The sequence below is a fragment of the Falco rusticolus genome, chromosome 5 (assembly GCF_015220075.1).
Source record: "Falco rusticolus isolate bFalRus1 chromosome 5, bFalRus1.pri, whole genome shotgun sequence".
NCBI lineage: Eukaryota > Metazoa > Chordata > Aves > Falconiformes > Falconidae > Falco > Falco rusticolus.
The window spans coordinates 66,941,764-66,956,579 of record NC_051191.1 but is presented as its reverse complement, the minus strand read 5'-3'; the positions used below and the strand labels follow the sequence as shown (position 1 = coordinate 66,956,579).

At 41.9% G+C, this 14,816-nt stretch overlaps 1 protein-coding gene across 2 annotated transcripts in view; it reads right to left on the bottom strand.

Annotated features, from left to right (window-relative positions):
• The window catches only part of TMTC1 (transmembrane O-mannosyltransferase targeting cadherins 1), a 148,713-nt gene that overhangs the window by 114,735 nt on the left and 19,162 nt on the right, over positions 1-14,816 (bottom strand). For both annotated transcript variants that reach the window (XM_037389547.1, XM_037389546.1), the window contains exon 5: positions 14,272-14,478. In XM_037389547.1, coding sequence (XP_037245444.1) covers positions 14,272-14,478 — 207 coding nt within the window. The remainder of the gene's footprint in view (positions 1-14,271; positions 14,479-14,816) is intronic.

Below are 14,816 nucleotides of genomic sequence, written 5' to 3'. Positions count from 1 at the left end.
TAAGAATATCAAACTTGTTATGTAAAAGATAATGGCACCCACAGAGTAGTCTGCCAGCTGGGTCACAGTCTCAGCTGGTATAAAGGAATGATGCTGATGTTCTGTCTTATGTATTCTTAAACGCTGAACCTGAAGCCAAATTAATCATATTACTTCGTGCTTTAATCTGACTAAATCTCACAAATGAAGCATCATCAGTGTAGGTCAACACCTGACATCCCTGCTTTCCTGACAGCTTCCCACGCACTCTAGGTAAGGCTGCCAGCAATTCAGCAGAAGGCATTTTTTCCCCGCTGAATTTATATATCCTGATTGTAAAACATACTGAGTGTGTAATAAAGATATCAATCTATATATTTTCTTGTTTCTAAAACTAGATTCAATATAAAAGCTGCTAGGAACTATATCGTGAGGGACAATCTTGGGTCAAAAAGGATGATCTATGCAAATTTTTTCCATCCCTTTTTCTCCAGCTGCATGACTGTGAACAAGGACTCTATGCAGCATTTCGAAGACCGCGTGTTCACTCACGGCACTCCAGACAAAATGTCAACTCCAGACTCTGAGCACTCGCATTCGTTAATGCCTGGCAATGCTCATAAGATCAAAAGCAGCACACCATTCAAATGTCATCTGTGTGTGCAAGATGCAGTATCAAGTGCATCTCCTCATATGACTAATTTTCCAATTAAGATTGAAACACTGTTTTGCTAGAAACACAACACACATGGAAAGATCTCATTCTTACCCCATAGGGATTTATTATCAAAGATACACTAATTTTACTCTAATCTACTTGTTTTCGCTCAGCAAAGTACTGACTTTCACAATATGGAAATTTTTGTGCTGCAAAATATAACTGTATTTTACTGTTTTGAAACAGTTTATCATGACATCCACAGGAAAAAAAATTAAAAAAATATGGCAAATGTTGTTTCACCTACTCTGATCTCCATGCCATTGCAGACATATTATTAGCAGGGCACAAGCTGCCTAATCCGAGACTTGTTCAGGTCCAAGCACATAAACTGCATCACAAGAGAAACTGCTGGGTAGACATACCCTGAGGAAGCCCAGCCTTTCAGTCTGTCTGGAAGAATGATAAAACAACTATCACAGACTGCAAAACTTTCAGCTAGGAGAGCTCTGTTTAATCTAGTGGAAAAAGACATAATGAGATGCAGTGCTTGGAAGCTGAAATTACATAAATCAGACTAGAAATAGGCAGACATTTTTAACAGTGAGAACAGCATACCGCTGCAACCATCCACCTAAGGATATTTCAAATACTCCATCACATCTAGTCTTTAAAGTTAGGGCTGCTGACAGATGTGCAACATAGCTCAAAGAGAAACGTAGGCTTCATGCAGTAATTCTTAGACGAAGCTGTCTCTTGCACCATGCTCCAGCTCAGATTAGATGATCATAAATGGTCTCTCTTGACCTTAAAAACCTCTCTTGACACTCCTAGTAATGGTAAAGATGTCTTCAAGGAGCTGTAGCTCTGCACAACCCTGAGAGATCACAAACGTAAAGGGAGCCTACAAGAAAGCTGGAAAGGGACTTTTTACAAGGGCATGCAGTGATAGGACAAGGGGTAATGGCTTTAAGCTGAAAGAGGATAGATTTCAATCAGATATAAGGAAAAAACTCTTCACTGTGAGGGTGGTGAGGCACAGGAACAGGTTGCCCGGAGAAGCTGTGGGTGCCCCATCCCTGGAAGTGTTCAAGGCCAGGTTGGATGGGGCTTTGAGCAAGCAGGGGCGTTGGAATTAGATGATCTTTATGGTCCCTTTCAACTCAAACCATTCTATGATTCTGTGAAACCATCTGACTGTTTTGCACAATAGCCCATGTCATTCCCACCCCGCACAAACTGTCTGAGGGCCAAGGACAGAGCTGGGCCAATCAGCTGGCATCCAGGAACCAAATTCAGTCCCTCACTCCTGAGCTGGTAGCAATTGAAAGAACTGTAAAAAAAAAGGCCACATAACTTGATGAAGCAGCTTACCCCCAAAACACCAGTTGCCTGACAGTGTCAGGGACTTGGAAAAGAAATAAATGAAAATGGGTTTTTTGCATTTCGCAGCAGAGAGTTGCTATAGTGTGGTCTTTATAAAAATGGCACAGCAGGAACAACAAAAAATTCTCTCCTCCCCAAATAACTAAGCAATTTTATAATAGTTAATCCTAGAAACACTATCAAAAGATTAACTGTGGCTCACCAAACTTTAAAGATGATCATTTTTAATTTAATTTAAAGTTTAACATCCTTGTGTAATAATGGCAGAGATGACGGACTATTAGGGAATAATCTTGTTTGCGGATCAGCGAACTCAGAAAATTGCCAAGGCACTGTGAAACAGATTCCTTATTCACACCTCATAATTAACTGAGTGCTCTGCAGAGACAGGATGCTGCAATATTAAAGTCATCTTCATTATTAGAAAGCTGCTTATTTGGGCTGGGATGCTACTGTGGGGGTTTCACTCTGTTCTGGTATTTCCAAACTCCCAGGAGAAAGCACCCTCAATCCATCAAAACGGCAGACTCCCAAAGTGTAACAGAGGGCACAGAAAGCCTTTGGTCTACACCAAAAGCATGGCTTGTGCAGAGAGAGAAAACACCTCCCTCCTTCCCTAACGCCACCTGGGAGCACTTCTCTTTTAAAGGCAATTGAAAGAAGAAAATACAGTTCTCTTAATTAATTCACATTGAAAGGCACTTTTGATGGAGTCAAGAGGCCAAATCACATCAAAGTAAATAATGCAACAAATAGTGACATGAAAGCCCTGGGATAGCAGCTATCATTGCTTGCACTGTCTAGATCCTTGTACTTGAAAACAAATAATGCTGAAGCTTTCGGCTTGTAGGAAAGGGGAGGGGGACAGGGGCTCTATGTTTTTAGCAAAATTTAAGACAGAAATTGTCAATTTACCAGCAAAAATAGAAAGACTTCTGCTAAGGTAGATCTGCTTAAGATTTGGGAAATCCTGGATTAAGTCTCTGCTTTATGTCAGATTTTGTTTCTGAATCCAGGCAAGTGCTCAGACTTTCTGCCCTTTGGTTTAGAGCAGTAACACTTCTCCCTGGCTGATGGAGCACAGGCACTTGGACAGCGAGGACACGCACTGCCCATGCCCGCTGAGACAGTGGCTGCAGCCCCTGTAGCAGCTGTAACCCTACTGCAGAGGAGAAGGGAAAACTGCTGAAGCCGAGAAAAAGCAATAAGAAGGACTCAGTCTCATGAGGGGCTGTCTGAGGAAGCCCACGAGCTCTGCCCAAGCCAGGTGACTTTGAGTTATTACTCATCTTCAAATAGCAGTTAGGAAAGGGAGGATAATCTGTAAACCCTTACCGAGGTACCTGAGGCCCAGCTACAGCAGCTACAGAGTCTGATGGTGTCACCTCTGGCTCTGGAAGCAGCCCGACACTTCTTAGCCTAGTTCAGTGCCTCGCTCCAGCCTTTCCCCTGTAACGGGGAATAGGCCAGGCAGTTGCAGGATGTTCTGCAGCCAAAGCCAGTGCACAGAGTTCAAACACACTAATAAAAGATACTCAGATTTTCTGTTCAGGTTTTTACCATACAACTCAATTACCTAGGCAGACTGCAGTCAGAACAAAAGAATAAATAATGAAGAAAAAAAAAGGTGGTGCTGTAAATCAGCACAGAAAAATGCAACTTTTGAATAGCACGTTTAGAACAGAAAGAACAAGCAATAATACACTGAATATAAACCCAAGGTGTCCCTGCATCTGGAGTACTGCATATTGTTCTGAGGTGTCCCCTTCCTCTGCCCAATTTTCAAAGGATCTAACAGAGATCAAAGAGGTACAGGAAAGGATAATAAGGCTCATCAGACTCACGGAATGGCTTTTGCATGAGGAGACAGTCAACAGAACATGGCTCTCCACCCTGGAAAGGGGGTACATATTAAGATACTGTAAAATTATGAAAGGTTTGGGGAAGTGAACCAGAGAAATTACTTTCTACTTATCACACAAAGTCAAGGGACTCCCAATGAAAATATCAGTTTTCAGGCAAAGAGAAAGATTTCTTCGTATGGCGTGCAATTCAATCACAGAACTCACTGTGACAAGATGTCCTCAAAGTTGGAGGAGAGAAGGGTTCTAAAAATGGAATTAGGCACCTCCACAGAGGACAGCTCCACAGAGTCTTAAACACAGTGATCCGGATAAACCATCCAGATCTATAGACTCTAAATCACTGACTGCCACGTGTTCAGCATGGACAGAGAGGAAAGATAACCCTGCACTGGCCCTGTTCCCATTCATTTCTCCTCTGTAAGCAACAAATAATGACCAGTCAGAAAACAGACACCAGACCTAGGTGGACCCCTGGTTTGGTAGGGTGTTCTCACAATGTTCTTCTATTACGCTGAATATAGTGATGTGAATTCAATAGACAAATCCTAATATAAAGCAGAAGGTGTTCTTTTTTTTCCCTGAAGAAATATCATGCAATAATTCCTATATTCATATTCATGCATAGCACTAGACCAAAAGCATGAACAAATGCCTTCCGAATGGAAAATTACCCATCATCTCCAAAAGTTTATATGGGCAATGAATAAAGAAATTTGATTTTCCCTATTAATTCCATGATGGAGCTACCACTCAATATCGTAAGCGGGGTCTTGATAGTGAATCCACAGTATGTCAGCCAAGACCAGCAAAGGAACACTGATCTGTAATGGATATATTAGAAAGACCAGCATCAGCAGCCATTTAGATCTCAGACCAGGTGACAGCTTTCTTAAGATGAAAATTCCTGATGCTCGTATCAAAAACATTTGTACTCTAAGCAATTCATCTTCTGAAATAAACATGTGACATAATTAACATTGGAGAGAACAGGAGAGAAGAGAGAAAAACAAACTAATTGAGATTACTACTGAAATACAAAATAAGTATCTCTGCTTCAAACATGTACAAATAACTCATAGGCGCAGCAGTGATACAAGCTGCTGTCATGAGATTAGGCAGAGATTACAGTAAATGCAATTGAATCAAGCAATGTCAAAATATTGCAAGAGAAGGCCATCATTTTACAGCAGCTTTTGTCTCTGCAGAAATTCTTAACATGGTCTTGCAAGAACAATACATGTAATGGTGGTGTTGTATGATCAGATAAAACTGCATTTTATTGGAAGGAAATAAAGGCAATGTTCCCTCTCCCTTCCACCCTTGACTGATAATTACTCTTTCCCTGAATTCTGAACAATTGATGAAGTCCTTGTCTCCATGAAAAACAGAAAGGAGAGGGTTTCCTCTTCTAAAATGAACACCCAGCAGGTTTGTTGGCATCTTTCACAGATTAAAAGGAATTGTATTTTATTCCGTAGTTGTTGTACTAGTGCAACCAAAGTGCAACCATAGTTATTTTCAAAGTACAAATTTTACACTTAATATTTCCTTAATTTACAGCCCATTTGCAAAAACAAGGGATTCCTAGGTCACAAAAGGAGACATTTAAGGAGCCCAGCCCCCAGCCCGAACAGAGGACCTACAGCAAACATGCTGCCAACCAAAGCTTTTAACAGGGGGAACAACTGCATTATCAACACAGCAGGAGAATGATACTTTAAGAAAGGTGGTTAAAAAAAAAAAAAAAAAAAAAAAAAACAACACCAACCACAATATATTTCAGTACAGATTTTCATTTAAGCCACTCCATGATCAGTTGTGGCAGGTACTGAGAATTCATAAGGCAAAGCAGAGCATCACCAGATGCTGTGAGACCTCTCAGATCTGGAAAGCAAACACTCAATAGCAGTGTTCCAACAGCCCAAGCACAAACCTTGTCTTTCAAGGCTCACTTCAGCTAGTATCTGAATTTCAGCATGGATGCTTGGGAATGTGGAACACATTTACAAGTGGCCCTTCTGCACTGCAGCTTCTGGACATTCACATTCTGGAAATTGCTTAAAAGAGTAGCAAGAAAAAAATCTGCATTCAAAGATCTGCAATTGAAGATAAATGTGCATTCCATCATTTCCAAGCCAAGCAGAGGATTAAGGTTTCTAATGCACTGGTTGGAAAAGAATATTGGGATAACTGAATTAGAAATGTGAAAGTGGATTTACTACTCTTCTTCTTTAGATTAAGTTGAAGATTAAGTTTCTAGTCAGGAAAGGATCTATTCATCTGGGAAAGCATACAGGGAGGATGGAAGAAGCATTAGACATGCTAAGAAATTTTGTCTTTTTAAACTAAATATTAAATCTCAACAGCTACTTCACATTAAAAAAAAAATAAATCAAAGTAACACATCACACGACTGAAATCATCCACCTAGTCGTATTTGATGAGATGGGTGTCCTCATGGTTTTGAGCAAATGATTGCTTGTGTCAGCCTGCGAAAACCTAAAGCCACATAACTTAGTCCTAAGAGTCTGCTGTCCTTCACTTAATACATGCTGTGATTACCAGCTTCACAGAGGAGGCATGGACCAGCTCAGAAAGCATCAGTCATTAATGAGGTAGGTAGTTACAGCTGAATCCTTCACTCCTGAGAACAGCCTAAAAGTTTCCACTAGATGTCAAAAGATGTGCCTGGAAGTCAAAGATGTAAGAGAGAAACTGTTCAATCAGATTAGCTCAGGGAAAATACCTGCAACACTGTATCATCTATCTTCAGGCGTTGTAGTGGTTGGTGTTTTGGTTTGGGTTTTTTTTTAATTTCCTAGGTGACTGAAATACCATTCTGTGTCAAACTAACCTAGATTTACTGCAAGGAAAGTGACCTGGCAAGCCACTAAGGTTTTTCTGTTTCTCAGCTGCTGTTAATTCCTTGACACTGGTTTACAGGGCTTTCAGAGAAAGCCAATGAACATGGGCACACTGCTATTTCAAATACTGGTTTAATGAGACTGCCATGAACTGTGAATAGAAAGGCAGTCCGGTGAAGTAAAAGGAATGAACAGAGTCTCCTGTGAATCAGCTCTGGGAGACACAGACTGCACCTACAAATTGGGTATTTCCAATTAGCAACACATGGAACAGAAGAGGCCGACGTACAATGAAGTGACTGCAACTGCAGGGCTTAAACGCAACTCCCATTAATGAGAGAAAAAAAAACATTCCCTCTGCACATGAATGAATAAGCCATCACCACCTTTCAGAAGATGGGAAAAAAAACCAAAACCAGCCATTAACTTTTCCTCCTGATTGTGTTTTGTGCAGTGTGGTTCTTTGTCCCAGACACCACTTCCAGTTATGAATTCACAAAAATGGATTTTCATGGACTAAATAAAAGTCTAAAGGATCTTTAAAAGACTAAATAGTCTTCCCCCCCAAAAAAAAATGTGTCATCATAATCTAAGAAAAATAACATAAGCCTCAGTCTTGCCCCTTTCTTCCAATAGTTAAAGTACATGAAGCCAAACTAATTAAGTTTATTTGCTGCTTACTGAAATAAACAGGCCTCTTGATACTGTCACATATTAATAGTCCAGGGGATATTATTTACTCTCTACTTCCTTCTCGGAAGAATTTAAAAAGAGGGCGAGTGGTGTTTCTCTGTACTGCAAGACAAAAAACACCGATCAGAATCACAGCTAAAACAATCCAAGCAAGGAAGTCAAATTTCAAACCGAGCCTCTCCTATTCAAACAAGCGTGTGCACAAGTGCCTGTTTTTCCATACACAAATAAGCCAAGAGTGCAAGCAACCGTGGCTCTGCACCACACCGAGCACCACGGCAGAGCAGGCTCCTGGCTTTTGCCTGCCTCTCCATGCTCCCTCCTCCTCAAACGCTGGCAGCAAGCACAGGGAAAACTCCCGTGTTACAGGTTACATGGTACAGGGTGGAGGAGAGCTGAACGCCCAGAGCTGGAGAAAAGCAGTCAAAAAGGTCCTGCAGCCCACGGAGCAGAAACACATGACGGAGAGGAGAAGGAGAAGCAAAGAGACAGCAAGATAGCTGGAAAACCCAGGAGGGACCTTGCCTCCTAGAAGGGCAAAAATTTCACAGCAGGGGACGGAACCTGAGAGACAAGAGTAGGGAGCACATGGAGGACGTGATACGCAGTAAGAGGACACAGATGGGGGCCCCTGAATTGGCTAGGCAAGGACTTTGGTGCTAGGAGTATAGGAGGGACCCTGGGAGAGGGAGTTTATCACAGTAGCTTTTGAGGAAAGCAACAGGATCCAAAAGGCAAAGCCTGAGGAACAAAGATTGGAAGCAATTAAATGACTAAGGAGAAGCAAGCAAGGGAAGACATGAGGGCACACTGCAGTAGACGAGACAGGACAGACTGGGGAGGGAGGAAGGAAGGGGCTGCCAGAAGCGCCTGCATATGCTGGGGTTTATTCCTCTCTTAACTCTGATGGGGAACATCACATCATTGGGTCTCCTCTAGTCAGCAAATACGTAAGGGGAGAAGTCCCTCGTCTCGTAACACTGATTCCTGTGGAGCACAATCTACTGCTGCCACCAGCTAGCCTGCGTGCTCCAGCAGCAGCAGTCGATGAGGTGAATCCAAAGGTTTCAGTCACACCCATGTGACTTCTCCACTGCAAAATTTCTGGCTATTCACTTTACTTGTTTTTTCAAAACAAGGAAATTACACATCCAGAAACTATGCCAACAGTACTTTTAAAGATTACAGACTAAAGCGACAAACCGCGAGGAAATACCAGCACTTGGTAGTTTGTACACAGAGAAATTATTGAGAAGTTGTTAGTCTGTCTCAGAGCAGGACTTGAATAACATGAAGTAAATAGGGCATGGGGCCATGCTCTAGACAAGGAAGAAACAAAAAATTGAATAGCTGCTCATTAAGTGAACACCATCCATTCTGGGTAACGAATAGAGTGGAGATCACACTGAAAAAATGGTATGTGATAGTGTAACTAAAGACTGTCCCAACATAAACACACAACAGGACCAAAATTAAATCAGGCCTTTCTTACCTGGTGAGTGCATGATTTTGCAGCCTAATCATGTCTAAATGTGTCTTTTTGTGTGTACATGCAACATTAGTCATCACCATCCCAAAGCAGTGCTGGTTTTAAACAAACTTTTGTTAGGAAGCAATGAGCTCAGTTCTGCTGATTTCTGCACGTGCAGATTTCCAAGATTAAGACACATAATACCACAAGCACACATAAGACAGACAGTCCTTGGCTTTCTTTTTTTTTTTGGGGGGGGGGGGGGGGAAGTCTTAAAACAACCACCACATCGCACAAATGGAGGTGGAAGAGAAGCATGCATTACTGTGCCTCATCTTCCAGCACACTCCATGGGAGTGAAGAGATGTAATTATTTTCCCAAGATTACACAAGGGTTCTCTGGAAGCCCGTCACAGGCCAGAGCGTGCAAATCCTTGGCTGAATCCGAGGCTTTAAGCAGAGGGGCACCTACCTCTCACATGTGTCTAGACTCTAGCAGAGTCTTCTGGTGCCTCAGGTACCACCTGAGCATGACAATAAATACCATCACTGATTGCAGGCAAAGGAGAAGATTTATGCATTACTGCTAGCAAACATTTCCTTAAAGACTGGAAACGGACACAACAGTAGCCACAGAACTATTGCTCAGACTCACAACAGAAAAATGGTCTGAAGAATTGAGTTCAGAGAAGAGTAAACCACAGGCTGAATCCACCTCTGCAGTACAGCTCCCCAAAGGGGGCTGAACTCCATTTCTGACTTACACTTACTAAATAGCAAGGATGGCAGAGCCTTAGCCAACCCGTAAAGCTTGCATCATCATAGAAGAAGCATCCCACAGCCACCAGGATAACAGTGACACTTACCTAATCTGTCATCTTTCAGCACGCACTGTGCCTTCTTAGGCCTTAGGACTCAGGGTCCTACTTGTCTTTTAGGGTGAAACTGCATTTCCTAATCTCAGTTCGACTTTAAACATCAATTCCCAAAAGCATCACAGGCTAGGAGCTTGCTCCTTTATTTTCAAAGCCTTACAGCCCTCAGGAGATCACCAGTGAGAGAGAAACAAAGGGAAAAGCCACGGCTGGCTCCATTGCTTAATGCTCCAGGTTACTCATTTCGCTTCCCTAGAGAGAAGAAAATCATTTTGACTGCTAGACTCCTGGACCATTTTCTCCACAAACTGAATCTCAAACCAGGCCACTGTCCTGGAATTTCTCCACTAATTATTGCTGTGGTGTTTGCAAAGCCCTGTATTCTTTCCTCACTATTTTGCTGTTGCGCAGTAACCTTTTAGGCCAGTGACAAGTATACAAGTTTTTTTTTTGTTGTATTTTTTGCCCTCGACCAAAATAATACATTAATAGTAGTTATCTTAGTGTTTTCTCAGAGGCACGCAATGCTTTTTACTGCTGTGTTTTGCATATGAATGCAACCACCACTGACCTTCAGGGTGTGTGAGTACAACTGAAAACAATTTACTAAATTTTAAGAAAGTTATACTGAATCTAACAGAAAGCATCTTCTTCGCACTTCTATAAAACAGGCAGTCTTATATTCTGAGCCACACCTTCCTATAAAACTCCCTCTAACAAATTCAAGAAAAGGTAAAGTTTGCACACATGAAATCCCCTACCTGGGAAACCAGTCACGCTATTCTGCCCACATCAGCTATGAACCTAGGAAGTAGCATTACACCATGTGGCAAGAGGAAGCATTAGAAACACAGCTGTGACTTCTGCTTTTTGAATAGAAACTTCATGTTAAAGCAGAAACATTCCATACTGTCAAGTTAGTTTAAAAGATTTAAAAATGGCTACACAAGAATAGGAAATAGAAGCACTCAGTGAGGAAAAGCCAAATCAACACCAAGCAATTGCTACACAGCCACTTCACACACACCACCCCCCGCCAAGCCCTCTGCCCTTCCTTCATGTTGAAGAACAGCATCTGTTTCAGCTCAAATACTGACCCCGCATGCTGTGTGGGGACTCGGGGAAGATACGTTATGACCTCAACATACTTTTCCTCATAGAATATTAATCTTAGGGCCAGCACAGCCATCCCTGGAAAGCACCATGTTCTGCAAAGCATCTCCATTTTCTTTCCTCTGCTACTGCAAAAGGAAAAAACATTGCTGCCACTTTAGTCATCAGAACACATTTTATCCCTGCTATAGCCTTAAGGATTTCATTGAATTCTGAATCAATGGGGTTTTGCACCTGGATCCCACAGTGCTAACAAGTAGTGAGCTCCCCCTCTTTTGCATGTACAGAGATCTAAAGCGATTCTGTTGGGCACAATGCCAAGCACACCTGCTTCTTCTCTCATTCCATCACTTGGCAAAAAAAATAATAAATAAAAAAAAGAAGAAACAAACACAAAAAACTAATGCAACAGTTCACATACATGGAAAATGGCAGCATTAAACACCAGTCTCACCGGCTCAGAGTCTCACCTGCTAAATCACCAGCAGTAGATGCAATAAACATCAGTTTCTAGGTCACCAAAGAGAAACAGAGATTTTGGTTTCAAAAGTATGCAATCTATTGAGGAGTCTTGTTTTTCAAGAAGCTTAGACTGTGGGCCCACCACAGGCTCATTTACAAAGCTCAAAACCATCAGGGTGATTAGATGGTATGAGAGTGTCCATGGGCTGGACAGCATTTAACAATGCTGAGCATGAGGCATGCATGACATGGCGTGACTGAAATTATATGTAGCCTTGGAATTAAAAAAAAAAGTAAAAAAAAAATGTCAGTTTTCAGTGAATTTAACAAATAAAGAAGAAAATAAGTGACAATAACTCCTGGCACAACTTGCACAGGGGACTGGGACAAATTGTTTTATATATATCATCCTTGTTAAACATATTCATGGTTCTAACAGAGCATTGCTGTAGTAAGCAACGAAGTGTTGGCACTGACATTGCTTTTTAATAGGACACATGTATATTATACCTCATCATGACCGCGAAAGCACTGAAGCTCTGTCCTTATCTCAAACAGAAGTACAAGCTTGACATGAAGGTTCCCGTCTGCCCTTCTCCATATGTGTCATAGGGGAGGGCACATACAGTCACAAGCCTCTTCCAGGTCTTAAAACTCAGGGAGATGGATGAAACTCACAAGAGGTCCTAGTTACCTCGTTTCAGTAGTATGTGCCAGCATCCGCCCAGATTGCAATAAATCGCAGTGATAAAACCTACATTTTCATCCAGACTAACTCATTCCTAACTCCTGAAGACACCCAGGACTGCAACCCACACATTCACTGGATAGCTGAAGGTAAGAGCAAGTCACAAATCACAAATCTCTACACCAATTTACATAACTAGCTCCAGTTACTGCTAATAGGCAAGATTCACTTACCTCCTCCATTATATTTTCCTGCATTTTTCAGTTAGCTCTAGTAGAAAGATACATAATGAGTTATTATTAAATAGAAACTTAATTGCTCACATTTCAAGTACTTAAAAGTACAGGTTAACCAGTGCACAACCATTTTATTTTAATGAAGACCTTACAGCTAGCAACCCAGTGCACTAGGTAAGGTACCTAAAGCTACTTTACTATGTCCAATCTGCCCTCCAACTCCAGAGTTTTTGAAATATGTAAAAATCTTTTCCCCTCCCTTTTGCCATGGAAGAGACCTACAGGAGGCAGAGAAACATTGATTACAGAGGAGAAATTGTGTAATTAATTTTGTATATTTGCAGCAACTTCAATTTTTCCCTCCTATGTTTTTTCATCTGTAGCAAGAATTTACTTTTTTTAAAAAAGATGGATTGTATTTTAATAGAGCAATTGCCTTGAGTGCTTCCTAATTCATATTGTGTAATATGCCAATAGCACTAAAGACTTGTACTCTTTTGTACAGAAAGTATTTCAACTATTTTAATCTGTCCTGTGAGAGGATTCAGCGAATGGAAGAAAGAAGACTGCAGTCATATGACTAGGTAGTAGTCCACAGTTCTCCGTGCAACGTGGACATCATTTTGAGTCAGTGAGCTGCAATACATTTAATCTTCCAGAGAAGATCTCTTGAAATTACAAATGCTGTAGCAGCACTTTTTTTTTTTTGATAATGTAATGACTAGCAACCGTTGACATTAGACAAGTAGGCACTGTCTAAGTGCCGAGCCTCCACGAGGCTCTCATTCCATGCAACAAGAAGTTATCCAGCCTTATCCTGTCTTCAGAGAAAACAAGAATTCAGTCAAGGGAAAAACTAGCAAAGTAGGTTGCTCTAAAACAATGTTTCTTCCATTACAACACTTGAAGAGGCAGCTACTGAAAATCAAATGCCGCTACTGAAAATCAAATGCCAGCTGGGAGCATGGGTGAGTTCTCTCTGAAGCCATCCCATGCGCACAGTCTCTCCAATAAAAATTCTGCAGCCTCTTCTGAAGAGGCTGGAAGACCAGAGGCTTTCCTCTTGGTGTAAGAAAGTGACATTCCCAAAAGCAGGGGCAGAGGGAAGGCGTCTGGAAAAAGTGCAAAGCAAAGGAGGGGGAAAAGGAGCAGTAGGAAGAAAGAAACAAGAAGATGGAGCAAGGCAGGAGACATTTTTGATATTGATACTCTCCACCATAGTATCCTGTCAGGGAAAATGGAAACAAATACAAGTATCAAAGAGAACAAAATGAGAGAAACATGGAGAAAGCAAAGGCCAGGAATAGCAGCTGCATCACTGCTGTGCTCAGGTTACTCCTCCCCACCAGATCCTCAGCTTTAGGGGCAAGACGTTAAATGAGGCTTTTGGACAGCCTATTCTAGCCTGGTACATCAGAAGGGGCCAGGGTCACTTTCCAACTGTGCTGCTCATTTGGGGATACAGGGGAAGAAATAAATTCAAACAGACAAATTTAGAAGCTGTTCCCAATGGCCAGGAGCATCTTGTGCCAGAGCAGCTAGAACACAGCCACTCTGCAAAGCCTTGACTTCCTTACCATTTCTGTGTCACAGTTTCCCACATGGAGAGGCAACGTAAGCAAATCCAAACTTGTTAAAAACAAAACCAAAAACCCAATCATCCCCAAGTCAGACCCATCAGACAAAACACCTGCAAGGCAGAAGCTCTTGAGTGGGTTGAACCATTTAAACTACAGGTAGAAGAAACAGATTCTCTGGTCTGAGAAGTTACAGATCTCATGTAACACCTATATATGATCAGTTCCACTTTCTTCCCTTAACCATCCTTCCACCTTCTCCTCTCTTCCCTCTCCAGTAGCAAAAGAAAAATTACAGCACGTTTCAGGACAAAAACAGCTAAACCAAAGTGAATTACTTGATATTTTAAGGTATGATCAGCTGCAAACTAAACCACAACAGAGCAGCAGGTAGCCAGCAGTACCTCCGAATGGCCCACATGGCTTTGCTGGGAACAGAAAGACCACCGCTCCGCTGCTCCTCGGGTGACGCCGGGTGGCAGGAGCTCCAGGTGCCCCGGTGAGCAAAGCGATGCTTCCCATTCTCCCGGCTGGCTGGAGGGACCTGCAGCGAGGCAGAGGGAGAAGCCACAGGCTGCCGGGCAGGTCTCTGGTGGATCCCTCCGTTTCTCCTGATAACACATGCAGAGAAAAGGGGGTAAAAAAAAAAAAAAAGTGGGGAAGGGGAAAGAAGTAAACATGAAAAATAAAAACCCTTAAATCCTTTTATCAAAATGTTGAACATTATGAGAACAGCACAACATGGTATCTGACTGCAACAGATTACATGTTATTTATTCCAAAATACAAGGTCGTTGCATGCTGGGAGGACAGGATTTATTAGCTCCTAACTAGATCCAGAGGAAGAAACCCAACAGCAAAAGAAGATGAGCACTCCCATATTAAGCTGTTCTCTGGATCTCTGGTAAGGTGGAAAGCACTGTGAGGAAGAATATGGTGCCATTCCTAA